At 37.8% G+C, this 26,377-nt stretch overlaps 1 protein-coding gene across 13 annotated transcripts; it reads right to left on the reverse strand.

The window, feature by feature from the left end:
* Positions 1-23: 23 nt before the first annotated feature.
* plcb4a (phospholipase C, beta 4a) lies at positions 24-26,172 on the reverse strand. Of its 13 annotated transcripts, XM_081721093.1 has the most exons (38): positions 26,068-26,110; positions 24,190-24,265; positions 24,019-24,107; positions 22,496-22,576; positions 22,247-22,306; positions 21,811-21,954; positions 21,239-21,318; positions 20,021-20,074; positions 19,732-19,813; positions 19,435-19,535; positions 19,218-19,275; positions 18,616-18,724; positions 18,142-18,370; positions 17,724-17,817; positions 17,434-17,513; positions 17,083-17,167; positions 16,915-17,005; positions 16,625-16,720; positions 16,204-16,301; positions 15,424-15,568; positions 15,214-15,298; positions 12,886-13,010; positions 12,037-12,088; positions 11,152-11,254; positions 10,640-10,804; positions 10,118-10,322; positions 9,852-9,940; positions 8,575-8,707; positions 8,329-8,381; positions 8,128-8,193; positions 7,808-7,953; positions 7,572-7,647; positions 7,261-7,436; positions 6,297-6,398; positions 5,935-5,992; positions 5,765-5,851; positions 5,615-5,651; positions 29-4,974 (listed from the first exon to the last, which is right to left on the reverse strand). In XM_081721093.1, exons 3-38 carry the CDS (start codon positions 24,100-24,102, stop codon positions 4,907-4,909), a joined length of 3,597 nt encoding a protein of 1,198 aa, XP_081577219.1. In that variant the 5' UTR covers positions 24,103-24,107; positions 24,190-24,265; positions 26,068-26,110; the 3' UTR covers positions 29-4,906. The 13 variants fall into 13 exon arrangements, 10 of the variants coding, with proteins under 10 accessions (XP_081577224.1, XP_081577226.1, XP_081577221.1 ...); XM_081721098.1 differs by lacking the exon at positions 24,190-24,265 and having other exon boundaries at positions 24-5,488; positions 26,068-26,170; XM_081721095.1 differs by lacking the exon at positions 24,190-24,265 and having other exon boundaries at positions 28-4,974; positions 16,204-16,298; positions 26,068-26,169.
* Positions 26,173-26,377: the final 205 nt, after the last annotated feature.

Below are 26,377 nucleotides of genomic sequence, written 5' to 3' on the forward strand. Positions count from 1 at the left end.
GGACAAAACAGTAAGAATTTTGGAGTGAGTTCCATTTGGGAGTTGAGGTTTCAACATGATCACTTTCAACAAATCAGCTTTAGGATGCAGATCCAAATCAAGCACAAGAGAAAGTCATTGGTCTCTGTTTTAAAAAGTACATTACAGTATTACAGTAGGATCTAGGGCTGGGGATCAGCATAAAACATAACCCAGGAGGGAGGTACACACTGTCTGGGCCACATATGAGACCAAGACATGGCACATCAACACAAATGCTCTGCACCTGTGTGAAACTCACTACAAATCCATGATTACTATGGGAGACTTGGCAAGCATGACACAATTCATAATCCATAACAAAGAGGGACTGATGGACTAAAATGTGACTGCTTACATTCCAGGGAGAAAACTTTCAATCTCTGCAAGAGTCAGCAAGCATTTAGAGGGCTGGCCATTCAGTAGTTGTACACTGTAGCTGTACATGCTCCTATAACCTTACTGCTAAATATAAAGAAACAGCAATGGCAAGAAACAAAATTCTAAGACTTTAAATCCTAAAAGTCCAGTCAACACAGAATTATACACAACAAATAGCAGGCTGTATTTAGGCTGCTATTACAGATATCTTGTAAAGCACATGTATATTCAAAGTCTCTTTTCCTTAGAAAGGGTGGAATAAGATGTTCAAAGGACACATGCAGAAACCTTGTATAGCTGGAAAAGAGTAGCTATATGGGGTCAGGCTTATGCCTGGCATGTGCCTTAATCATATGAGCCCTTGCAATGAAAAACCATACATATCTATATACTGTTCTTCTGCATTTTACAAAATAAAAACATTAATATAAAGCATTATTGGGAGTTTTATTTTTAAATGTCGACATGAATTAAGGTAAATACAAATAAAGCATATTAAGCATTTTAATATCATTTTAATATAAAGGTTGTAGAAAATCAAAAATTAAAATGACTAAATAAACAAGGGCTCAAATAACATTAGTCAACTTGGAAATAGTGCTACAGGTTACAGAAACCGGGAGGAACCAGGCTTTTACAGTGGGGAAGTGGGATTTAACACAATATATGACAAAGATTTATTCAGTCTCTTTACAAGCATTTTTGCAACAATGTTCTCAAGGCCTTGTACTTTTCCATTAAGATATTGTTATAGTCATGACAAATCAGTAACTACTGGAATTTACTTTGGGCATGGACCTTCTATGCATGCATCTTTGTATACAGATTAGCAAATAGCCTTCCATCTAATGGAAATGAAAAACTACCTCACCTTTATTCTTATTCATACACATTGTACCAACAGACTAATTTGTAATATTGGCTTTGTCCTCAGTAGAAGGACATCAGTCTAGGTAAAAGGTTAATCAGCTTTGTTGATAAACAATGAAAGGAGATGCATGATGAGTCAAAATGAGTTAACTAATATAAATAACTGGAAAATGATTAAAAATTCTAAACTTCACCACTGTCAACAGAGTATCAATATGCAGTATTCTGCCACTGAGCTAAGTGTGCTTAGAGAAGAATACAGCTGCCTTTGTTTGTTTATGTGTCATAGAAGACATACAGAATAATGATAATTTTTTATTAATATAGTCCCTTTCTTACACGCAATGTCACTTTATATAATCCATAAAAACCACAAATAAGAGTCAACAAATCAAAAACAACGTAGGGCCATAGAGAAATATAATTTGGATTAAATTGAAAGGAATAAAAAGCACTGAGAAAATAAATAGATTTTTAAAAGTTTGAGTTTTAAAAACAGAAATAGAGGTAAAATCATTGACATTTTGAGGCATCGAGTTCCAGAGTTTGGGATTTATTATCCTGAAAGCTCTACCACTGACAAAACAATCTAAACCAGCACTGTAAGTAGATGCACATGGCAAGACATTGCTGGCAAGATTTTAGTGTGAGTAAATACTCCAGCCGCTGAATTTTGAACATACAGTAAATTAGTAAGGATCTAAACTGGGAGATCAGGAAAAAAGGGCATTACAATAATTTACATGGGAGCAGATAAAGGCATTATCCAGAATTTCAGTATAATTGCTACTGAGCATGGGGTAGAGTCTAGAAATGGTGGTGGTAAAAAGCAATCTTATTAAATGAGCTAATATAGCTTTCAAATGAAAGGAATCACAAGTGACTCCGAGATTATAAACCGTTTGTGAGGGTTTACCTGTAATCAATCAATGTCAAAGATTATATCAGAGTAGATGCTAACAAGAGCTTTATGGGTAATTATTAGAACATCAGTCTTGTCAGTGATAAGCATGAGAGCATTTGAGATAATCCAACTCTTAATATCACAGATACATGCCATTAGAGAGGTTGGAGGCAATGGAGTAGATGGTCTGAAATTTATATAAATCTGTGTATTATATACAGCATAACAATATAAACCCAAGAGGCAGCATGTAAAATATTAAGAGGAGAGGACTAAGAACAGAACCCTGAGGAACACCATGAGTAAAAATTAGCAGTGGGGGATTGTTATTGTTTAGTAGTGATAAACTGCTGTATTTCAGTGAGATAGGAATTAAACCAGTAATGAGCAATACCAGAACTGCCTTTAGCAGAGAGACAGGCAATACGTATGTCATGAAAAACTGTATCAAAAGCAGAGCTAAGATTTAGGAGAAGATGAACACTAATTGCTTCAGAATCTGAATCAAATAGAATGTTGTCTACAATGATAAGGAGGGCTATCTCTGTGCTGTGGCATGAACAGAAACAAGACTGGAACTGTTCAGATTATTTTATGTTAAATGAGACCGTAATGGAGACACAACAACTTTTACCAGTAACTGAGCAGTAAAAAGAAGATTATAAATTGGTCAGTAATTATTGAGTCTAAACTCAGGACTGGAAGCAGCAATTTTATAGTCCTGACAGAACACCAAGGACACACTGCATATATGTTAAAACATAATGATGAGAAATGGATCCATTCCCCTGCTTCACTCCTGGGCCCATAAATCTTTTTAACCAATTTCCCTTCTAATTACTATTAATATGATTGTTAGGATGGCCATGCATTAAAAGTAGCCATGAGGAACAGAACAAGCAGACATTCAAAACAACAGGGATGATGAAATTCCAGGAAATCAGATGATTTGAATGAAGCAACAGGCTTGTGAACTGAAGACTGATTAGATAAACATTGCATTGTCAGCTTAAAATGGAAGAAAGGAATTCACATTTCACATTTTAATGCTTTCACCTTTTAATTTTTAATGAGTGAGTTAAGGTTTAAAGTTTGGTAGCTAAGGAAAATTATTGATCAATAGTAATGACACGTAGAAATATTATTTCGTTTCAGGGCTAAGAACAACAGCTTCCTATTTTTTTTTAAACCTGCATTAGTAAAATGACAATTATTTATCTGCTTTTCATTTACGCAATAACAAAAAAGTCAACACTTCCAAACAATTTAACCTATTCTAATTGTTTCATCAAAGTGTCTGTTCATCCTGAAGTTGAAGGTAAAATTTGCTATTCAGTGTATTCATTTCTTATAAGCCTCATGTTTTGAATTGTGGATCTTTCTGAAGTGTGCATTAAAATAGTGCAATGCAACGTCAGTTCCCAAGCAGGAAAATTGTATAGCTATAAAGGGCCTGGTACTTATGAAGATAATAAGCGAGCAATAAGCAGATATAAAAATGATAAAGGTTCCAGATGATGTGAACTTAGCAATGAGGTACAGATCAATTACATGGAATTCCACTGCTGAATCAAACACAGCAGAATCTGATATGTGCCAGACAGTCAGACACAGATACAGACATAGAGAGAGAGAAAGAAAGAGTGAAAAGAGAGAGAAATAGAAAAAGAGAGTGAGGGAGAGAGATGGAAGACACCTGATGAAAAATGCTACACTTCAGTATCTGTCGCTGGGCAGTGATATGATTTGTTTGTGAGAAAATAACTTCTTTAAAATGACCTCAATCTTCAAATAAAGGCCTTCATAATGCACAAGTAGTTTGTCATTGTACTGCTAAAATTCCCTCAAAGGTGTAAAATAAAAGTTTTTGCAAACCTCTTGGTATTCCTGAACACAATTTCTCTAGGGTTCTGAAAGGCCACAAATGCTCTCATAAATATTCATATTCTCCATTGTGGCCCCCTCCTTTCACACATTTTGAAACATTTATTTTCAGAAGGCGCACACTGAATCATTGTGTTTAAATGATGAGACATTCACAATGTCAAGTATAACAATGGAAATCAACCAGAAACAAGATAGGAAAATGGAGGTAGTCCAACAGGCTCAAAAATAGTTTCAAGAGAACAAAGAAAATGGCAGTACATGTTTTAGATGAAGATTAAAAACATATAATCTAGATGCTTTTTAGTTTAATACATATGTAACTGACAATACATGCTGAGAATCTACTTAGGATAATATAAGTCACATACAGTTCAAAGTTGTAGATTGCTGCAGTTTGCCCTAGCTGACAGCTGAGCACATTTCTGTCCTGAAAGCAAGAGTATATTTTATTAAATATTTTGTTAATAATAGTTTATATTTCTCAACTATTGAATGCATTTAAAGTATGTAATAAATTACAATCATATATTTGTGTAAATGTTTCACAGCTACCCCTTCTCCATCATAAAAGTCTGCCCTGAGGGTGCCTGAATATGACAACACGTGTGTGTGTGTGTGTGTGTGTGTGTGTGTGTGTGTGTGTGTGTGTTTTCACAATGTCAAGCATTTATACATATAATAAAACTACATTTTATTACAGTTATGACAAAATTTTAAAAAGCTCAAAAATATCAAAAAATGAATGTGTTTATGTATATTAAAGATGGATGCAGAAATGAGTTTCTGAAACATCTCTGTAGCATGGTGTGTTTTCTCACGAAGCTGTTGTCCCTCTGGTAAGGGAGTTTATGACACTGCTGTGATCGGTCCTTCTTCTTCCCTGCACATTCTTGCCTGTACTGTATCTCTTCCATCTATAAAGCACAAAGAACAAAGTGCTAGACTTGTCCAGAGGTTTCAGGGGTCAGTATGAAAATCATCCAAGGACTGGGATCAGAAGCTAAGTGGCCCCCAGTGTCAATGACAGTTAACATGGAATCCTCCATAGGTTTACTGTCATATGCTACTCTGGCAATTGAATTCATTACAATAGTTGGCAGAAGAACAGAATATATGCCATATTAAGTCAACCCAAAATGGCTTTCTTTCAAAATATAAAGTATTAAAAGATGCAGAGTTCATAAACTCATTTCAACAGCTTTAGCAGAACTTTTTCACAAGCACTGCATTTAAGATGTGTGATGCATAGACCTGTGTACCCTCTAAAAGAGCATAATTCTTCATTCATAATGAACTTTTTTTATTGCACGCAGAATACATATACACCAACAGCAGGAGATGGCTCCATGTTTTCTGACAGGTTCAATAACCAGAGCACCCCTCGGAGAACGGTTTTCTTCCTCGTCTCAGCTTGACTGCTTTAGCAGTCTGAGGGAGTACAAGGGACGAACAACAGCTCATAGCCGCAATCCATGGCACTTTTATAGAGAGAAATAAAAGAATAATAAGCAAGCAGAGGTATTGTAAAATTGATTTGTGAATGCAAAGCCCTACCTTGAAACTGAGGATCAGAATGCTGAGATTTCAACAGCTACAGAGAAAAAATCATAAAAGAAAAGAGATTTTTAAACAACAGACTGGGTGGTTAATAATGCTATTATTTGAGAGTAGTAATTCTGCCTCAGAGGAACATAAGCATTCTACCTCCATAATATATTTATCCAGCTTCTCCAATTGCTCACGCTGGGCTGTCTGGAGTTGTTCAATCTCCCTGGACTGGTTCATGGCAAGCTGTCAATTGATGTTATAAGTCTTATTTGACACAAAGCAAGAAACAGACCTGTGCATTTCTTTAATAGGATTAAAATGTATACCTTTTTCCTTTCGATGAGAAATTTTCTTGTGTTGTTGCTGTTCAGTTCTCGAACTCTCCTGTGGTGCACGTAGACACACAAAACCAAACAGAAGCTACACAATCATGCTGGATACCATCTATCATCATCACCAACAGAATGATGCCAGCTACCAGCTAGCATCTTCACTAACAGAGTCTCACTGGACACTATCTAACAACATATTATTCTATATCAGTACATAATACATAAAGGCTAAGCCTTTATGGTGTCTGAATCTTCTGCTATAATGTACTTTCAGCCAGGATAAGTGATGGGTTTACCACAGAGCCATGGTCTAGTGTAAGGCTTTCTGGAACTTTTTTCAGTAAGAGGCCCACTACCGTTCTCTCTCGGCTTTATTCCTGATGCTTTTGTCTTGACTGATGACTTTGCTGTATTCCATTGAGGACTTTGCCTGGTTGGCTCGCATCTCCTTACACTGTCTACATGAAAACACAAACAACCAAATGGGACCATTTATTAGATGAGCAATGATGTCTGAAAAGAAAAACAATACGTTTGTTTTAGGACCAACAATCCAATCCCAAAAATCCTTGCTGAATTCATAGCTAAGGTTTATCCCCTGTTCGATAATGCATATGATATTCTAAAATGGGGCAGGGGAATGGTGTACAAAGAATAAAAATCTGCTTATATAATATTTAACAGACCACTTAAGATGACAAATATGATACATTAGGATAACAAATTTCACTGCTGAATTATGTATTTCAATATTATAAATATATAACTCTGAAGGAATAGCAGAAAAAAACCTGAGACCAGTGACCTACAGAAAATAAGCTTGCTTTGGTCTAAACAGGATCAGCCAGGCTGGGCTATGCAGAATCCTACAGAGGAAGGCTGACTTGGGGCTATTATCTAGCTCAGTAGGGAGGCATGAGGCCATTGGTGAGTTTGTGCATAAATGAAGTAACACACAGCTACATCCTTTATGAGAGGTGTGCTCAGTTCTGCAATGTTTCTGTACAGCCTCTAAAATGACTTCAAAAAGCTCAGTATTCCTGTCAATGCTGATATTCGGCTTACATGATAAACTTTGATAATGCACGTAATTCTTTCAACCACATGAGAATGTGGATTTTACCAGAATAGGGAAAAACAGAGAAAACAAAACAGCAGTACATACTGAAGTGTTTACAGTGAAGCAAAACCTCTTGAAATGTTAGCAATAAGGTTACAGTAGAAAAGGCATTTCTGAGCATCACTATTCCAGGGGGAAGGACCACACAGACTGATCCTAATCTCACTGACACTTAATTCTTCGACATGTGCAGTACTTACCGCTCATGGAGCTGCATGAGTTGTTGCGTCTGTTCCTCCTGGGTCTTCAGCATGAGCTTACGGAGGCACTCGCCCTGCTGCAGCATGTGCTGAGCTCGGAGAGCCAGCAACTCACCACCATGCACCTCCATCATCACCACCCTCTCACGGGCCTGGGCCGCCGCCACCTCCTTCACCTGCCACAGTCACAGGAAAAGAGGATGAGAGTAAACATCCCCAAGCAAAACAGGCATGGTGAGAAGTAAGCTTCCTTTAGGGGGGGCATGGGAGGGGTGCGTGGGTGTGTGTGTGTGTTGGAGAGGATTCACCACCTTTGATTTGTGTTCTGTAGTTAAAGTCTTGATCTTCATTGCAGTTTCTCTCCTCATTTCACAGCAGTCACTTTCACTGGGGTCACATATAAAATTTAAAAAATCTCAGCCAGTTTCACACACTCAAAACACAATGAAAAATACATTTTATTGATTTGTTATTATTATGTTTATTAGTACTTTAATATTTTATGGTAGGAGTATGTTTAAATGATGATATTATTATTTAACTTTACCATGACTCACAGACACTGGGTCTGTTATACCTGACTTTCCTGCAGTTTTTTTCTAGTTGCTTTTCTAGAGCCCATTTTTCTTTTTTGTGTTGTGCAACAATCTTGTTAATTTGACTACAATGGAACCTCTGCAATGCAGTGTGTGTCTGCAATACAAAGCACCATAATCTTCATCATCATCATCATCATCATCATTGCATCTGAGATCTAGGTGCTATTGCCCTCCAGGCCCATGCAACATATTTCACTAAATTAGACAGGCAGGCATACAGGGCCCAAAATCAATCAGCAGATGTGAGAAGATCAGGGTATTCAGTCACCTTTTCCTGCTTTTTCTTCAGTGCATTGACTTCATTCAGCTGCTTTTTGGCCAGTTTTATATATGCCTGGAATATAATTGAAACAAAGAAAACAATGAAATACAATACAAGGGATATAAATTAATTAATATATAAGAAGTGATTATTTCTTTCCTCTATGACCTATTTTGTTCCTCTGATAGATTTGTAAAATCTTTATACCTTCATTTGTTTCAGGTCATCAGTAGTAACCTGAGGCATAAAGATGATGATATCTAAATTGCCAGGAAATTAAAAAGAAACGTTTATCTTAAATGTTAACAAAAGAAACAAACAATAAAACAAGTGCATGATGCAAAGAAACAAATATGACAAAGTGAATTATGGAAAGAGACTTGTTCTGCAAACCATGCCTAATGAGACTGCGGATGCAATTCTGATTGTGTAAACATGTGGATAAGTGAGTACCCTGTTTGGAGCCAGTGCTGGGTTTATGTCCAGGCCTCAATGAACCTGTTTGAGGTGACGCAGCTTTCACCTGGATTGCTTTCCCTTTTTTACTGCTCTTCAAGCTGTCATTCGGCACATCAGCTATTTCCCACTGCACAGATAGCAGAAGGGATACTCCTCAAGATAGGTAATGCTTATAGGAGAGATTTTATGGAATGTCTGGGAATTTGTCACCAACTAATTTTAAATTTTGAATACACAGTGCAGACTGTAAGCCACTTTAAAGCACTGGGTAAACCATACCAGAATTGCAGCTCTTTTATTCATGCTCCACCTGTTTCAAGGGCCTATATGGAACTGCATGAATAACCATAATCTTAAATAAAATCAGAAAGCTTAGTTCTTGTTTGCAGATTCATTGCAGTCAATGATTAAATGAGGTCTGCAGCTGACAGGTATGATTTCCGTCTTTTCTTCAGTGAGTGAAATGCATGCTCAGTGGACTGACTCGGCCAGGCAGAGACAGTGTACTTCGAGCAACAGCAGCATAAAAAAAACCCCCCAAAAAACCCAAATCCCACCTAACTTGCTTTGGCAGTTTTGTCCTGCTGCAATGTGAAGCAGCATCCTTTATGGAGCATATGACCTCTGTAGGTACCTCTGTACATGTTACATAAACTAATGATGCAGCGTGACAGATTCGACTCGTGGCAAAGAAAAAGTAGCCAACTGTCCAACTGTGTATGGTCCCCTGAAATGCAGACTATGTTTAAAACACATGCTATGATTTCCACTTGATTATTACAATAAAGATGCAAATATCATCAAATTAAAGCTAACATTCAGCACTTAAATCTCCTAGATATTGTTTCATTTTAAAACAGTGAGCCAAAATCACTCACAAATTCCTTGTGGACAGCACTATATGTAGTGTCAACTTTATTGTGCTTATTATGCTTTATTAGGCAAAATCACACAGCAGTAGAGATTTCTACTCTTGAAAAAAGCTCTTACTAATTATGTTACTTTACTGGAAGTCATATGTTTATTTTATCAGCTTCTATTTTCCAAAAATGGATATATAAAAACAGAAAATATACTACAAACGCCTGGGTATCACCTACTTTCCTGTTACACCATTGTAATAATTCATATTTTTCTTTTCTAAATGTAAAAAATAATGTCCAATATGTGAATAACACAGAGTCAATATCTCAATGTGAGACAAAGGTTTAGGTTAACAGTCTTATTGATAAATGTATGAAAGCTGATGCTGTAGTGATGGAAATGCTCACCGTCTCAATGCCCATGGCTCTCATTTGGTCTGTCCTCTTCTCAGAGATGGATAAATACTTTTTGGGATCAGACAGTGCATCTACAATAGCTAAAAAATATGTGTGTCAAAGTGAACACGCACTTCAAAATCCACTGCAGACACTAATTTGATAGTGTTTGGGATGATATAACTCAAAATTAGTCAAAAAATTCCATTATAGGAAGTTGTCTTGGATGTATATACATCTTAGAGGTTTTAATGGCTGCAGTGTTAAATTGCTCTGACCTCCAAATCCATCAGGGACGTATGTTTTAAGGACAATGTTGCAGAAGACTGTGGGCAAAGAGAGAGGCTTGTTCCCCTCATTCCGTAGGGAAATGTGTCTGTAGCCAGTCTGCAGGCCATCCAGGGGAAGAATCCTCTGGCCAATCAGCTTATTGTTGTCATCATACACCGCTATTCTGAGCACTGCAAGGTCCGGTAGGATTACCTTTGACAGAAAGTGTATTATTCGACTAGTGTGAATGTCTTTGTGTGTGTGCACATAAGGGATTTCTGTGATAAGCAGAAATACACAGTGTAGTGAAGCAAAAACATGAGTCGAAGCAGAGAGCCATGGTAGTACACAGAGAGGTGCTTATCTTCTTTTAGTCTGGAAGCATTATGTAGATATGATTAATGACATCACAAAGCTGATCTGAAATGCAGAGACAGCACTGGGACTATCACAACCAGAGGTAGCTAATAAAGCGTGCAGAGTAAATATGCGGTGTTATCTAGCACTGGAACAGCAGATTGTAAGTGTACCTTTCTAAACACAAAGGGCTCCTCATTGTATACAGGGTTTAGTCCATTGTTCATAACCATCCTGGTGCGAAACTCTTTGCGAATAGTATCTGTGGGCAGCCCATACATATCCACCTCCACGTATGTGCCAATCTTCTTGTCAGACAAAAACTGGCCTGATATAACCTTGAATATAGAAAACGTGAGAAAAACTGATTTCCAGGCATTTGGTAAAGGTTGTACAAAAGATTCAGATCAGAAACTAAAAACTTGCTTGTTTGAATTGGAGGTGGGGCAATGTAAGATTCTGATGCAGAAGCAGAGGATTGCAGGCACTTGCATGCTCTTCCTCTGATCTCTGCCATCATGCTCATTAGTTACGCACTTAACCCCAAGTTCCCTCAGACAGCAGCATCTCCCCAAGCTACAACCCATGTTTTTCAAAAGAACAGGTCCTACTTAATCCGTTCGTGAATAAGCAGAGTTGGTTAAGGTGAAGGGTTAACAATCACAACTGTCGAGAGGGGTCTCACCTGGACGCTGCAGGTGGCTGCTATTACTCCATCCACAGGAGTCTCTGAGAAGGGATCAAACATGCGGTCTGGGCGACGCATGAAGTCTGGTTTCAGCAAGTAGCTGCGAGGGCAAAAATACATGAGCTATCAAAGACACATTGGCTTATTTGCTTCAAAGTACAACTGAGCCGTTCATCATTACTGCCATTACCTCCAGTCACCTTAAAGCAATGACCCATTTAATTAAGCTCCCCTTACCATACTCAATTTACGCTTCTGAATGCAACACTAAGGGAGTCTTTGATGAATGTGGTGATTAATATGTTTAGAGGTTTCACACCATTGTGACTCATTTCACAGTGTGCATCACACATTGTCATTTGATGAAAGTAATTAAGACTGTCAGCTAGCATAGTTCTATAGATTATGCTCTTATAAGGGGTGCATCTACTGTGCACATTATCCTGCATTAGATACATTAAATGTCAAGAACAATGTACATATTCTTTGCTCATTTTTCAAGCTCAGTACTTAAGAATTTCTGTCACAGGGGAGCAAGAACATTTTATCTGTTGCAGGGTTTAGCTGAAATTTATTCCCTCATCTAATTAACTTTATTAAGCTAATGCACATTACCTACTAAGATTTACCAACCAATATTTATTCTTTTATAATGTCTGCTTTACAGTGGTTATGTGTGAAGGGTTTATTTAATGTTATATCCTATAGTGAAGAAGTAAAGCTTTTCATCAGTTAGATATGTATGTAAGTACTCAGTACTCAGAGAGAGCAGAATGTGAGTAGCTAAAACCAAATAAAACCAAATAACTTCATCCAGATGCAATATAGTGTATGGTTTGTGGGTCTTTTTAAATCTTTGGTTTTTAAGTTTTGTTTACCTACCCACATGATCCATTGTACTCAAACTTTCCTTGATTTAGCTGCATTGCCAAATCTGAAAAAATAAACATCAGGTAACAGTATTAGAGTGAATTCCATTATCAGTCTGAATATAAAGATGGGAGAACTAATTGACCTCTTTATATAGTGACCTCAGCACAGAATCATTTTCAGTTCAGTTTCTGGTTTTATCCAGACTTTATGAAGTGTCTGATAATTTTCCTAAACTTAGGACCTATTATTACTCACAAACAGCATCTGGAATATTAGCTCTCAGAAGAGGACAAACCAAGCCCTGATTGCTCAGCACATATTCATATGGGACTCAGGCATGCAGAGGATATCAGAATAAGCCTTGAAATGCGGCTGCTCCAGATGGCTTGGAATAACACAAAGGATTTTTAGAGTGAGCGTTTGCATTCAATATTCAAAAATATTCCTCCTCAAACACCCAGTGGGCCACTGAGCTGCAGTGAGGTGCTCTGGTGTACTTAAGCAGCAGTGCTGAATTTTTCAAGGAAACAGAACTCTCAAGTATCACAGATTAGAACCAAATAGTAATTACAATATTTCAGTGACACTGCAATTTGACTGAACCAAATGAGCAGACTTTTCCTAACAATCATTCAGAAAGAACTTTTACAAGTGAAATGAAACTGTTATCCCTTGCTGCTGACTCCAAACAAACACAACAGTGTTCAACATCTGGACTGTAGTCAAAGATGGCGATGTGGTCTGATTCCAGCATGTTGTGAAGAGCATTGTGAGTCTCTGGGTGTCTGAGCCTATATGTGAATACAGAGGGTTGTTGCAGCAGTAGTGGTGTAGCGGCAGTGGTGCTGCTGGCACTACCTGCAGTCTGGAAGTTCAGAGCTACCATCTGGCAGCCAGCGTTCCAGAAGATCTGAGGCATATAATTACTGGAGTCCACTCGGCCTCCTTTTGGGTAGATTCGACTCATCTGCCGCTTGTTGTAGCTGTGCATCTCATTCAAGGGAAAAGCGTAGAGGGTTAGTGAGATTTAGTAGGAAGCTGTGGATTATTTATAGCCCATAAAAATGGGTTTATCCTACTGGGTGTATTTAACAGATGCTGTTGTTTTGCAGGTCACAAGTTCACCCTTAATTCAAACGTTTGGATGAGTCTAGAGAGAAACGTTTGACTTTTGTTATACTTGTTCCATCTTTTTAAAAATATTTTTCTTACATGTTTCTGAAAATACACAATATTTATCTAAAAACTTTTTCTATTCCATAAAAAGAATCATTCCTTTATAAATCTTTAAAAGTCTCATACATGAAGGCAACTAACAGTTTGATATTGTCTCATTTATAACAATTTCTTCTCAGTGAGAATTTTCTCTCTGTGATAATATTATTATCTAATCCTAGTCACATGTCACATTTGTAAAGAGTTAGGCAGATGGTTAGAAATAGATAAGTGTGCAACAGCCAAAAAGCTGTGTTCTACCATCTGTGATAAATATCAATAAATAATTCACTGGTAATTATTTGTGACAACTGTTTAGAATTTGCAATTCTTTGCAGAAGCACAGATCAGCTCAGGTGAGCTAAATTCTCTTGTTGGTGTAGGGAACTAAAGTGTGATACAAAACTATCCACTGTTAGTGAGTCACTCATTCACAACTATTCTGAGCTGTAGGATGGGCAGTAGACTTCAGAACATCTCAATTTAGTACACAGTTAGTACACATACTGGACAGCAGAACTTGGAATAAAACCTACAAGAAGACAAAAAAATTACCCAAGACTTAGAACTACTTCCTATTTTGTCTCCTTGGAGGTTTTATTTCATGCTATGTGATGGAGATGACATGGTAACATCCATAGTGCATAACCTCACCAGTCAGCAAATGATTGTGCAGCACAGTGGTTTCCTTAAAAAAATCCCTATATAGACTGCAGACAAAGCCCGTAAAGGAGCCGCCAAGCTGCGTGCCAGTGAAATCATTTCCACAGTCCAGTCTGAGAGGTACTGTTTTGACAAAGAATGGCCTGAAGCTAGCCTAGTGAATCAAACCAGCAGCCAGTCCCCAATGCCAGTCAGCCTCAGAGGCTGTGTCGGCTTGGGCACAGTGACAGGTTACTTATCACATGGGGCACTGCAGTTGTCAATGCCCAATGCAGCTCTGGGGAATTCAACCTTGCCTTGAAACCTGACGGCCAGAAAGAGTCAAGCACAGTGCATATAAGGGCTATTTTAATATAGTATAGATCAAGACATGTCCCACAAGCCTCACGCAAAGTGTGACTATTTGAATGGAACATATTATAAGCGCCATTCGAAAAGACAATTTTGTTCATTTATGGCCTGTCTTGCATGTTATGACACTTTGTGGACATGTATAGTATTGGCTAACATTGTGGAATGTCAGGTGAAACTAGAACTTTAACACTGATCTACTGAGACAAGGTAGTGAGTAGAGCAGTACCTGTATTATCAAGGTCATTTGAACTGGCAGCTATAAATACTTTAGAAATCAACAGCAGCTTGCCCATCAAAAATGGTATAAGGCAACTTAAGTGGTTGGGGACCTATACACCTGACTGTAAGAGTAAGGAATCTAATGGAGGACATAGACTAGTAAGGCCTGTTAACAGTTTGCTAGCCAATAGGCTTTTGAGGCTGGCTGCTGCCATGTGCCAGAGCGATGGAAGAAGAATAGGAATCCTGCTGGGTAGTGCTGAGAAGATGAACTAGGAATTCCAAAATAAATTCTGTCTACCTGTGTAGACAGAAATAGGAAATATGGTCTGGGAAAACACTTGGCAAAAGAATAAGAATACTAATATGGAAGCATGCAGGCTTGGGCAGTCACAAGGAAAATGAATCTCACAAAAGCATGGCTAAAACAAGAATTATGAAAATAAATTCTGCTTAAGCTGGATGTTCATGGGGGTCAGGTTTTGTTTTTTTTTGTTTTTTTGAGAAACTGGGCATAAAATGTTCTTCCTCTCAGTTTTGCTAAACAAACAAAAGAGTTCTGAAATACATTTTAAGTGAATAGTCACCAAAGTTTACACAACTCCTTTTGATTAAATATTTGCCTAAAGATTTAAATCAAATTGCTCTTCGCGATTCTGATGTAGCAGCATCAGATGTTTTATAAACCCTAAACCCTTTTACTATTCCTGCTCTTATACACAGCAAAAAGGATACTTGACAAATTCAATAGCATTGGTCCTTAGGTATCCCAAGCCTACAGACTCATTAAAGGAAGACATGTTGTGGTGGATGTTCTTTTCTGCAAAAGTCAGGTAACAGAATACACAGGCATCACTCATGCGTTCACATAAAATGTACACACAGTCATCACCTAATAAAAGGCAACTGTCTAATCCATGCAGTATGCAATATAAGACAACTTGCCTTCAGCCTCCTCAAAACCCAGGAATTTCACAGCCTGAGCATAGTTAACAATATTGGACAGGTAGGGGTGAATATTAGTGGTGGCTGCAACGTATGTGTAAGACTGAATCAAGGTCTGCTCGTCAGCCATGCTTGTCTCATCAGCCTGCACAAGAGAATAGACTTTATATACTCAGATCACGCAGTAAATGGAATAAATTAAGTTGCTAGTAAGATGACTGAACTTAGGAGGGCAGGAAACAAAGGAGGGCAGTCTCAATCCTCCAATCATCAAACAATTTTCTGAAACTTAAATGAAAAGAAAAGAAAACCTAAAAGGCACCTTTTTTCCATTTTGACAAAATAACCAATTATTATGTACAAACAATGTACAAAGTACAATTTTTTAAGGCATATATTTTCACGGTACCCCCCCCCCCCAAAAAAAACGTCTTCTTGTATGTGTTCGTCAATGTGGCCACGCCCTCCTTGTGTCTCACACTTGCTCCTTATTGTGTTTTTATCATATGTATAAAGGTCTGTCGTTTACGCATTTGTGTTGTCGGTTTTTGACTCTGTTAGTGTGCGTGTCTGAGTGTTTAATAAACGTATGTTGGTGTTTCATGCTACTCATCTCCGCATAATGCATAAAACCTGCAACGTTACAGATATAGAAGATTACTGCTGTAATTACCAATCTATTCCTCAGCACATTATCAAGCAATGTATATAGCAAAAAATAATAATAATCAACAACAAAATGATGAAAATCTAAATGTATAAACAAACACATGGAACAACCTTTCTGGCTCCAAGCACATTTTCTTCACAGCTATTTGTCTGGCCAGTGACAAGGCTGCCACATATCCACTCAGGATGAGCCTCATCCACCAGCTCTGCTACACACACACACACACACACACACACACACACACACACACACACACACACACACACACACACACACACACACACACACACACACACACACACAGGCATGGAAAGACAAAAAAAAAGACACCTGATGACTACCTACTCATTATTCATTATCTCTTTTCAGTACAATTGTTGATGTTCGTAAATCAGTAACAAATGTCCAAACTTTGACATAACTGAACATGACTGCATTTAACTAAAGGCCTTATAGCATCTAGGGAGGAGCAAATCTGCTTTATAATAGGATGGTGTGCTGTAGGGAAGCAGAATGGGAGCAATGCCCTACCGGAGCCCGGATCCTCTTCATTCTCATCTTCAGACATGTGGTTGGACATGCTTGCTTCTCCAGCTTCCATATGCTTCCTGAAGTGCTCCAGTTGCTCTACCAAACAGCAGCCATGCTCAAAATGTCCCTAAATATTCTTGTTAAAACACGGGCTATAAAAGGTGCTGCTGAAAGCTGCTGCTGCTACTATATATTATGTGAACTTTATTTGAGCAGTTTACACTAACTAGTGTGTATTTTATTCGAGCCTTCTTTTTAATATTCATCTCAAAAATAAAAATAAAACATACTTTCCTCAGCCTCAGGTTTTAATCTTCTGTTCTTAATGAGAATTTTTCCTTTCAGGTCATTTGGTGAAGGCAAAGGTTTACCAGGATCCATCTAAGATGCAAGAAAAAAAATCTTCAGCAAGAACATCATTAGTCATAATGAAGTACAGCTCATCAAGAAGCACATACTGGGAAATCCTCTAAAGGCTGTCTGAGAAGCATATCTCCAAAAATGTCCTCACAATATCTGGCCAGCTTATACTGTTGATGCCTCCTACAAAACATGACAAAATTAAAGACAATGTGTGTTAAAAGGACTTCATGATTTTTTCATAATGTCATTTAAATTTAAAATGCATCTATGGTATGAAAGAGGGGCTTGTATAAAGTGCATACTAAGTCTGAATAACAGCATGCTACAACATGTACCTATACTATTTGAAGTCTGTGAACTGCAAAGGAAGTGCTGGATTTTGTAGCAGCAAATCTTCACATTAATAATAATAACTTCCAGCCACTCTTTTTATCTACCATACGTACGAGCAGTGGTTCTCAAATGACAGAATCACAGGGTATTCAGATGACACAAATGCAGTTTCTTTGATGGCCTGAATGACATCCTACAAAAAATAAATGTATTTAATTTACCTTTAAAATATAGTTCCAATAATAATAATTATATCCTTTAAACGATTTCATATTTAATATTTCTTTGTTGTAAAGCCTTGAGTGATACATAGAATCTTGCTAAATGATGAAAAAATGGTAATGACCTTCAATGAATACTATAACATTAAGATGTACTTGAAGCATTTGACATGGCTATTCACCTTGAAAAGCACATCTGTGCACATGGCTTTGCCATGAGTTATAATGGGCTCTTGGTCTTCTCCCTTTCCATCCCAGCAGTCCAGCTCCACACACCTGCAATCAAAATGGAGACACACTGCATCAGTGCATGCATGTGCATTCTCCCAAAAGCTGACTAGTTTAATTAATTTAATGACTGTTCAGACATACACAAATGTTTATGGACAATGAATCAAAGGTTTATCAGGTTAAATAATCAATTAATTTGTAGTCATCAGATTGTGGACCATTGCAAACAGCTTTCCAGTTCCAAACTGCCCTTCACTTTTGTCCAACATGAAAAGCAGAATCAACTCCTGTATGTTTTAATACACAGCAACTTCTGACTGGAGGACTTAAGCTTTGGACTTAAGCTTTGTATAGTTCAGTTCACAACACCTGCAGCCAGAGAGAAGGACCTGCCGATACATCTCCACAGAGGACTTCCCTCCAAACTGTCTGCCTGTTAGGTATGTGTTGTGGGAGGAGCTGATGAAGTAATGGGCTAGGGGCTGGTCCATCTCCTGGTAGAGTTCCAGTCGGTCTAGGAACACTGGAGCATTCTCATCAGACATTAGGTATCGACAAAACCCATCACATGACATCAGACCTGCAAACCAGGGAGTTACTGGCATGTCACAGAAACAGCAGCAGTAAGATGCATGCTTGCTTTGCATTTGCTAAAAAAATCGTCTTAACAGTGGTTTACCATGTATTCACTGCTAATGTAGCCCACACTCATTTCCAACAGAGAACTGGACAAAGGTTTACTTTGTTCCACCACTAGATGGAACTCAGTGATAAAGACTCAGTGATAATATTGAAACTGGATATGCATGTGCTTACATTACAGTGATTTATGGTGACTGTTACCTTTCTTTTTAAGGTTGTCATCAGTCTCATAGGTATATAAGATTTGCGTCGCTCGATTGGGGTCATAAAATGGGAAAAGTATCTCATTAAGACGAGGGTCCCGCTGGCTCTGTGTGGAAACAGAAGTTTAACAGAATAAGAGTTTCTATAGTAGGAAGCTATAATCACTGGTTCTAAATTTACACCTTGATGCCACTTTAAAATTAAACTACATAATACATTCATGAGATCCACTCTAACAGAGCATTACCACAAATCATATTAAATGACAGGCCACAACTGTGAGCACTAAATGTGAGCTTGTGTTCAAATGCAAAAGTCACTGGTATCCCCTTGAAAAAAATGCACTTATCTTGAAAAGTATGCTATATATATATATATGCTCCATATATGTATTCCATATATGTGCATGTAGGTGCAGAAACAGTGAGAGAAAAGGTGAGTAGAATAAGCAGGAGAGTGCAGACACAGCTGCATTCAGCTACATGTTCAAACGAGCTTTCAAAAGCAGGGAGTCTGGGTGAAGTATAGAACTTATGCAACATGAGAAAACAGGAAGTCAAGTTGGAACAGCAGTAAGGTAGTGAGTGAAAAACTCTTACTTCATTCAAAAAGCTGATTAACTGTTCTATATTTAAATAATCATTTTTGTCTCCACAGCTGAAACAAAATATCAGATGGAAGAAAATGCAATACATTACACAATAGAACAATATGAAAAAGTTGCAATGAGCCCTTTCCTCAATTAATTTATTTTACATTATTTAAACTAAATCATAGGCCAACAGTTATTCACATTTCTATGGCCAGACTACTCACAGTTTCTTGAAGAGCACCTCGATGTCAGCTCTGGGGCAAATCTTCTGAGTGAGAGAGTAAAACTTCTCAAAGGTGAAAACCTCCTGCTCAATTTCATCATTCTGTAAATGGAAATAAAACATTTAAAATGTTTTTAGCCTAAAGAGAATCTATTACATTTGTGTGTGTGTGTGTGTGTGTGGTGGCATAAACATAATCTGCTAACAGAAGAATTCAGTGCCATTTAAATATCACAATTAGAAAACAACTAGTGTATCCTCATAACTTCAACAGTATTTCAGCCTTAGAATATATCACCTTTCCACTAGGTAGACCGAGGTCTTTTAGTACTTGGAATATAACCCTCTCAGTTTTTCCCGAAGCAAAGGTTCTTGTAATGCTGTAGGAGATTAAAAGAATTCTATTAAAATTTAAAATGGCTCAGATGCTCTTTAAAATACCAATTACTGGACTAATCCCAATGAGGTGATCAACAGAATGACTACTTCAATGGCAGGGCACTAAGAGGTATCTATAACCTCATTACGACTCATTCATTCCAAGTATAAATTGCTTTGTTTTTTTCTGATCAGGTAGATGAGCCTACCTTCTCACTGGGATTTTTCCATTTACGTTGGTCAGAAATGACAGCCTCATCCAACTACGAAGAAATATCAGCAATGTCAACAGCATAAAAACATGCATCTGCATTAATAAACACACTTCAGAATAATTAGCAGAATCATAAGTAGTGCTTAGTCCATGGCAAAAAAGCCACTGGTACAAGATTGGGAAAACAAAATATATAGGCCCTCCACGACTGACACTCCTAGCTAAAGATTCATGACACAAGGGCTTTGCGGTTGATGGGCTTGATCTCATAACATGAGATAACTCTAGCATTACAGTGAGGTAAATTATAATACCTCGGTTATAATAAAATAATACTGCAGTTTGTGAACTCTCATCTTCCACTCACCCCACAGGTTTTAGGAAATAGCACACTTGAGCACAAGCTTGATTCTGGTTGATGAACTATTTGGTGATATGTTTTAAATCACTGTCCTACTGGAAGATCTGAAACCATTATGCAGTCTGTGGCTTTTTTCCTCTTCTTTGATTAAATCTGTTATGGCATGAGTGCTAATACACCTTATATGGAAAGGAAAAAAGCCCCACAACAGCTCCTCCACCATATTCTTCACAGGAGGAACTTTTTAAATAGATTTTTTGCCAACCAAATCTCTGGTGTTGATCATACAGTTGGTCATCCATTGATGTTTAACCTACTCAGGTGCCAACGTTTTTGGTTTGATGACAGCAGAGTTTTTCTTCTGGCAAATCTTCAAATAGTTTGTTGTACTGGAGCTGCCCTCTAACCGTAGTAAGCTCCTCTTTACGCATTTTTCAGATGCTCTTACCAGATTGACAATTTCAATCGACAATTTCACTGATGTTACAGAGATAGGTGAATGTAGTGTTAGGAGTCTCGCCCAAGGACTCTTATTGCTAGAGTGTGGTGCACATTCCCAGGGCAAAGTTTTATTACCCACTACAGCATTGTTACCATTCATTTTCACCAGGTGAATGGTTATATATGTCAATTACATTTGGTTTATAGTAATATCTAGAGGTGCAATTCTTCTTTGAAGAATTTTTCCTGATAAACAACAACTTATTATTATATTATATTAATAGCATGTTCTGTCAGTCTTTTTCAGTGGTGTCAGTAATTCTGGAGAGCACTGTACAATACTTTTCCCAAAGTTGCACCAGTGACTTAATTATTAATTATTATGTTAACTATTGGCAGTGTAGCACTCACTGCTTGCTTAGACAGGTCTTTGGGCATACATTGTTTGCCCGGGCATTGTGAATCAACGACCGTAAGCTGCCAGCCCATTGCTGCAAACAGGCAGAGTGGGAAAAATGGGTATGGGTAAAAATATCATTTCCAAAAGAAAACGTCTAAACGAGTCTTCTTATACCTTTGAAGTGACGTCACATGTACAGTATACAATAAACACACAAATAAAAATATAAAGAGGACATGTTTACATGGAGGTCTTATTTTAGACCTCCTATTACCTCCATTACCATTACCTCTGAGAAATCGCTATGGGGAAAGGGCCGAAGGACTGAGGAACTCGTTTAATATGTAATAAATAATACATTTCTTCCATTTCCCATCTGATCACTGTTTTAAGAGGAAATTATATTTACACAAGAATCAAGAGATAAAAGATTCCTCTTCTAGTGCACGAGTGTGAGCTCTTTAAATTTACTTGAGACAATATTTTTATTTCCCTCTTTGAAAAATATTCTTGAGAGTAAAGGAGGAGGGACCAAATTAATTTGGTTTTGTTTCATGTACCTCTCCAAGAGAGCACAAGTTACCTTTGCAATGTCAGCACTTTGTGCCACTATGTACATGAAGCTGAGGTTGACCAGGTCTGTGCCACTGCATATGCAGATGAGCCTGTCTTCCAGGTCACTCTCCCGATTCCCTGTAGCCTCGAGCGCTGAAAGAACCTTTGGGTCCTACAGGGACGTGAAACGAAGCCAAATACAAAGCACACAACATCCCAGACAACATTCTGCTACATATGCTGCAAGCTAGTTCATGGTTGCAATGAAAAAATAATGGTTTCCACAATGGAATCACACAAATCAGACAAAATACCCTACCTTGTATCATTAGTTATCATTAATCTAAAAAAGTTTGACCTTCTCTTTATTTCTACTCCTTGAGCCAAGTCACTCTTTGAATGCCAAGTCATATTTTCCTGTGCATTACGAGCAAAAGAGCCAGTTTGTGTGTTAATAAATTTACCTTGAGCACATTTGAGTACCGTATACTGTTGATCAAGGAACACTCCAGAACCTGACCCTCCTATGGGTGAAAGAGTAGAACACAGACATAGTGACTGTCACAAATCCCTCAGGCACACAAACTGAATCATTACTCCCCTACAATGTACACAGGCAGGGAGTTAAATCATTTGGTTCCTCTGTAATCCTCTGAAATTATTATGATTTTGATAGGGTTATTGAATTAGTCTCACTTGAATAAAAATAATACCTTTCCTTCACTTTTCCATGTGATGAAGAATCCAAAGGCATCCACTCTCAAAAAGCAGTTTGGCTCAAAGATAAATGGATCCTAAAAAGGAAAAACCACACCATATATCCCCTCTGTGCTGACTTTATATATATATAGAAGGTTCCAGGTAGAAACCACAGTGCACTAGTAGTAGTGAAAGACCAGTAAAAGAAGTACAAGTACTAAAAATTGCAATTAAGTTGATAAGGTTTTCAGAGTAACAGGATTGTTTGGGTAGAGGTTGACATCAGCTGCACAGCTAATGAAGGACCTCTGTCTGAAACGTGCAGCTTGCAGCTGATGAAGGACCTCTATCTAACAGTTAGGTTTCTCTGGAAACCTTATGTACTTCATTGCAATTTTTACTACACACACACATACACTTCTTCTCTGAATTTCGATAAACAATTAATTTAAATATAGCCAGAAACAGCACTAAATCCAGTGCTGCTATTCGAGGATCTGCACTGGCTCCTGTGGTGTGCAGTCACAATTTAAATATAGCCAGAAACAGCACTAAATCCAGTGCTGCTATTCGAGGATCTGCACTGGCTCCTGTGGTGTGCAGTCACTTTTTCCAGCAGCATTTTATGACACTCAGAATGGTACTGTGGGAACGTTCCCCTTTGATTTCTGTGTGTGAAGGAAAAAACTTCAAACAGCTTTTTATTTATCATAAGCAGAGCTCCATAGACTAGCCAGTTATGTCTTGGGAAAAAATAAACACAGCAAAAACACAGCAATATTGTAAACATCAACTGATTAAATGCCGCCTCCTTGTCAATATCTTTTTTAGAGTTCCATAATGCACAAAAGCAACACAATGGATATTCAGAGGAGATTCACTAAGCAAACAAATATGGCTAAATAGCCTTTTTCATATGAGCGCATAAAAAACTCCCAAAGTGCTCTCACCCTCTCCCATGGGAAATCCATACTTTGGTTTGAAAACTTGGGTCTGGTCACTAACACATTGTACGTGAGAATACAGCCTTCCAAAAATATTCCGTTCCAAGATAAACTTCGATGGCCTGACCAGGAATTCTCAAGGGGCATTTGAGAACACAGATGTCCTCAGCAAATTATGACTTTCAAGATGCAGATTCTTTGGAATGATTGCTTTGGAACAAAGGCAGCATAAGCCAGGCAGTATGTATAGAATCTCGGACTCAATGTGTAACAATCCAAAACAAGCACTGCTAACTCAAAACTGCTACTCTAAATATTTGAATGACTTAACAATATTAGATACCAGTTATACCTGCAGAATTACTAGCTGTTAAAAAATCTACAATCATGTTTAAAAAAAAACATTTTCTATGTTAAAAGCAGATGTAAAGTGCCAAAATGACACTTTGAAGCATTCCTTTCTTGACTGAGTAGATAAATTGTTTTAGAAGACCTGCTACACACCATAATAAACAAATATACATTTAAAATGAAAAAGTAGCAAACAGACCAGCACAATCAAACACAGGAGAGGAAGCAAATCATTTCCTTGCCTCATCAAATCTATCAAAATATTCCCCTTCTTGCATGCATGGAGGCACTGGTCTCTTCCAGTTAAACTCATATGCTTTCGCCATTTGACCTACAAGACAAAGATTGCAGTGAGGACATACAGTGGTATAGAAATAAAGAAATAAGGAAACAACACATCTCACACATCACACCTCACTGTCTGAGAAGGCCTTTCTATGGTAGATGTCACAGGCTGGCTAGGTGATGACAGATGTCAATGTAGATTTGCTGTGAATGTTATGAGTAATTCCAATCATCAACTGAAATGATTCACTGCAGAACAAGTTAAGATAAGTGCTATATACTGATAGAGAAACTGTGCAATTTAATAGTGAAAGCTGCTTAATTTACTAAAAATGTCAATTTGTTTGCATTTTATTTCTTACTTTTCACAGTTGGTACCGTTCCAATAGTATAGTACCTGATATGACAAGCAATGTCATCAGCATTTGCTACAATATATCAAATGATAACTAATAGATAATATATTTGCGTATAGGAATGAATGAGAAAAAGATTAGAAAACACTTATATATATAAATCACAACACCGATGAAATCATGTTGACCCTACATCAACATGAGCCAAACCAAACCAGTTATCTAGACACATTTATCATAAGTCAATGTGTTAGCTCAAGGGTACCTGATAGCACTCATAATTGCATAGTTTGCAGTCATTAGCTAAGCCACAAGAAACACTTAAACAGTTGCATAGTGTTTATAAGATCTAATATTTAACTTCAATTCCTCTCTGGAATTCCTCTCTGCTAGCTCTGTGTTGTGGGAATATTACCTTTTCTGAAGGCTTATTAGGCATGATGGGTCAGCTAGGGAACCTTACAAGCACTTCAGTCTGTCAGGACTGTCATAGAGAGTGAAGAGCATCCATATCTAACATCCAGTCTGCAGTTCAATCATGTGTCCATGTACAAGTCTCCAAAAGTGTCTAATTAATCTCTTAACACTAGTTAACACTAATGAACTAGATGCTGCTTGTTCCTAAAGAGTTCCTGTGGCCAAATAAATAAATAAATAAAATTCACAGAGCAAAGATTATTTTGGTGGTTTCATTGATTTCATCTTTTTCATTTTTCTTCTCACAAATAACAGGCTTAGTATTCATAGTCTTCATAGTCTAGCAAGGAAAACCAATCGTCAGACCATAGTGCCCTTATTAGGTGGTGTACATTAAGGTGAGGGAACCTGGTTAAATGTAACTATAGACCTATCACATACAAGCACACTGTATTTTAAGCCCAGCCGAGCAAATATTTTATTGTTTTCAAACATCTTAGACTTTAAAACAAGTAAGATCATTTTACCCTGTTATCACAAAAAGAACATGCATGCGTGTGTGTGGGGGGGGCTAGTTTTCATGAATATGCTAAATGCACATTCTACAGTTCAGCAACAGAATCCAGAACATTGCTACACAGGACATGCTGAACACTCTGCCTCTTCTGATAACACTGCAGGAAACATTTGCATATCTAGGGTTCCTCGCTTCGTTATTATGTAACTGCACTGCAAAGTTCAGCTGGAGGGCCTCATACAGACATAGGCAGGGAAACCTAAAAAGGATAAAGAAACTTCTAGACCAAACTGCTGGTGCTGTCGCTGGGTTTAAAGAAAACCTCAGTCTCTTTCAGCAATTTCCTCTCTTCGTGAAGATAACCTAATAAAAACATGATGCCCGAAGCAATACAAAAAGGAACACAGTGCGTACATTCTCAGAGTTTACAGCGCACACTATGCCATGGAGACATGTCGCAGAATAAAACATAAACTGCAACTTCAAATTAGTACAATCTAAGCAAAATACTGTACGCAGCTTTCCGAACTTTGTGATTTATTCTGATTTTCCCCTGGCTGTCAGAACAGTATCCTAGCTGTCCAGAGTGGCATTTAATGAAATTTGCGAAACGTGTAGAAAGCCCTTAATAATTACAAGGTATATGTAAATTGTCTGTATGGTAAAATATTAAAGTTTGTATGCCCAGGTAAAATTGTGTTCGTACAACCACTCACCCGGTTCGCCGCTGTCTTGGAGAAAAAAATACTACTCCTGTGTGACCGTGTGACAGTCACTTACTGAAACTCTGTAGACACCCTGGAAGTCGAGACCCGGAAACAGCGCCCCGGACAAGCAAGCGACCGTATTGTTGGGTGCACTTCGGTGATTTTCTGTCAACACATTACTGTTTATATTAGAAATATTCGGTGTGGTTTTTTTTCCCTTTCAGTATATTTAGAAAGAAGAAGCACTCTTGTTTCTTGTCTTTATAAATCTAATCACACGATCGATGTACATAGAACTAATGTGATATACTCAGAAAGG

The sequence above is a fragment of the Electrophorus electricus genome, chromosome 10 (assembly GCF_041902795.1).
Source record: "Electrophorus electricus isolate QZ-2024a chromosome 10, ASM4190279v1, whole genome shotgun sequence".
NCBI classification, from domain to species: Eukaryota; Metazoa; Chordata; class Actinopteri; order Gymnotiformes; family Gymnotidae; genus Electrophorus; species Electrophorus electricus.

What these genes read in the sequence shown, in the direction of transcription:
- plcb4a (XM_081721091.1), bottom strand. Translation starts at nt 24,102, where the DNA reads ATGGCGAAAGCATATGAGTTTAACTGGAAGAGACCAGTGCCTCCATGC. An exon ending in GAGTACAATGGATCATGTGG is followed by an intron (nt 11,255 to 12,036) that starts GTAGGTAAACAA and finishes TTGCCCTCGCAG; the next exon opens with CTACTTGCTGAAACCAGACT. An exon ending in CAGCACTGGCTCCAAACAGG is followed by an intron (nt 8,382 to 8,574) that starts GTACTCACTTAT and finishes CTGGCAATTTAG; the next exon opens with ATATCATCATCTTTATGCCT.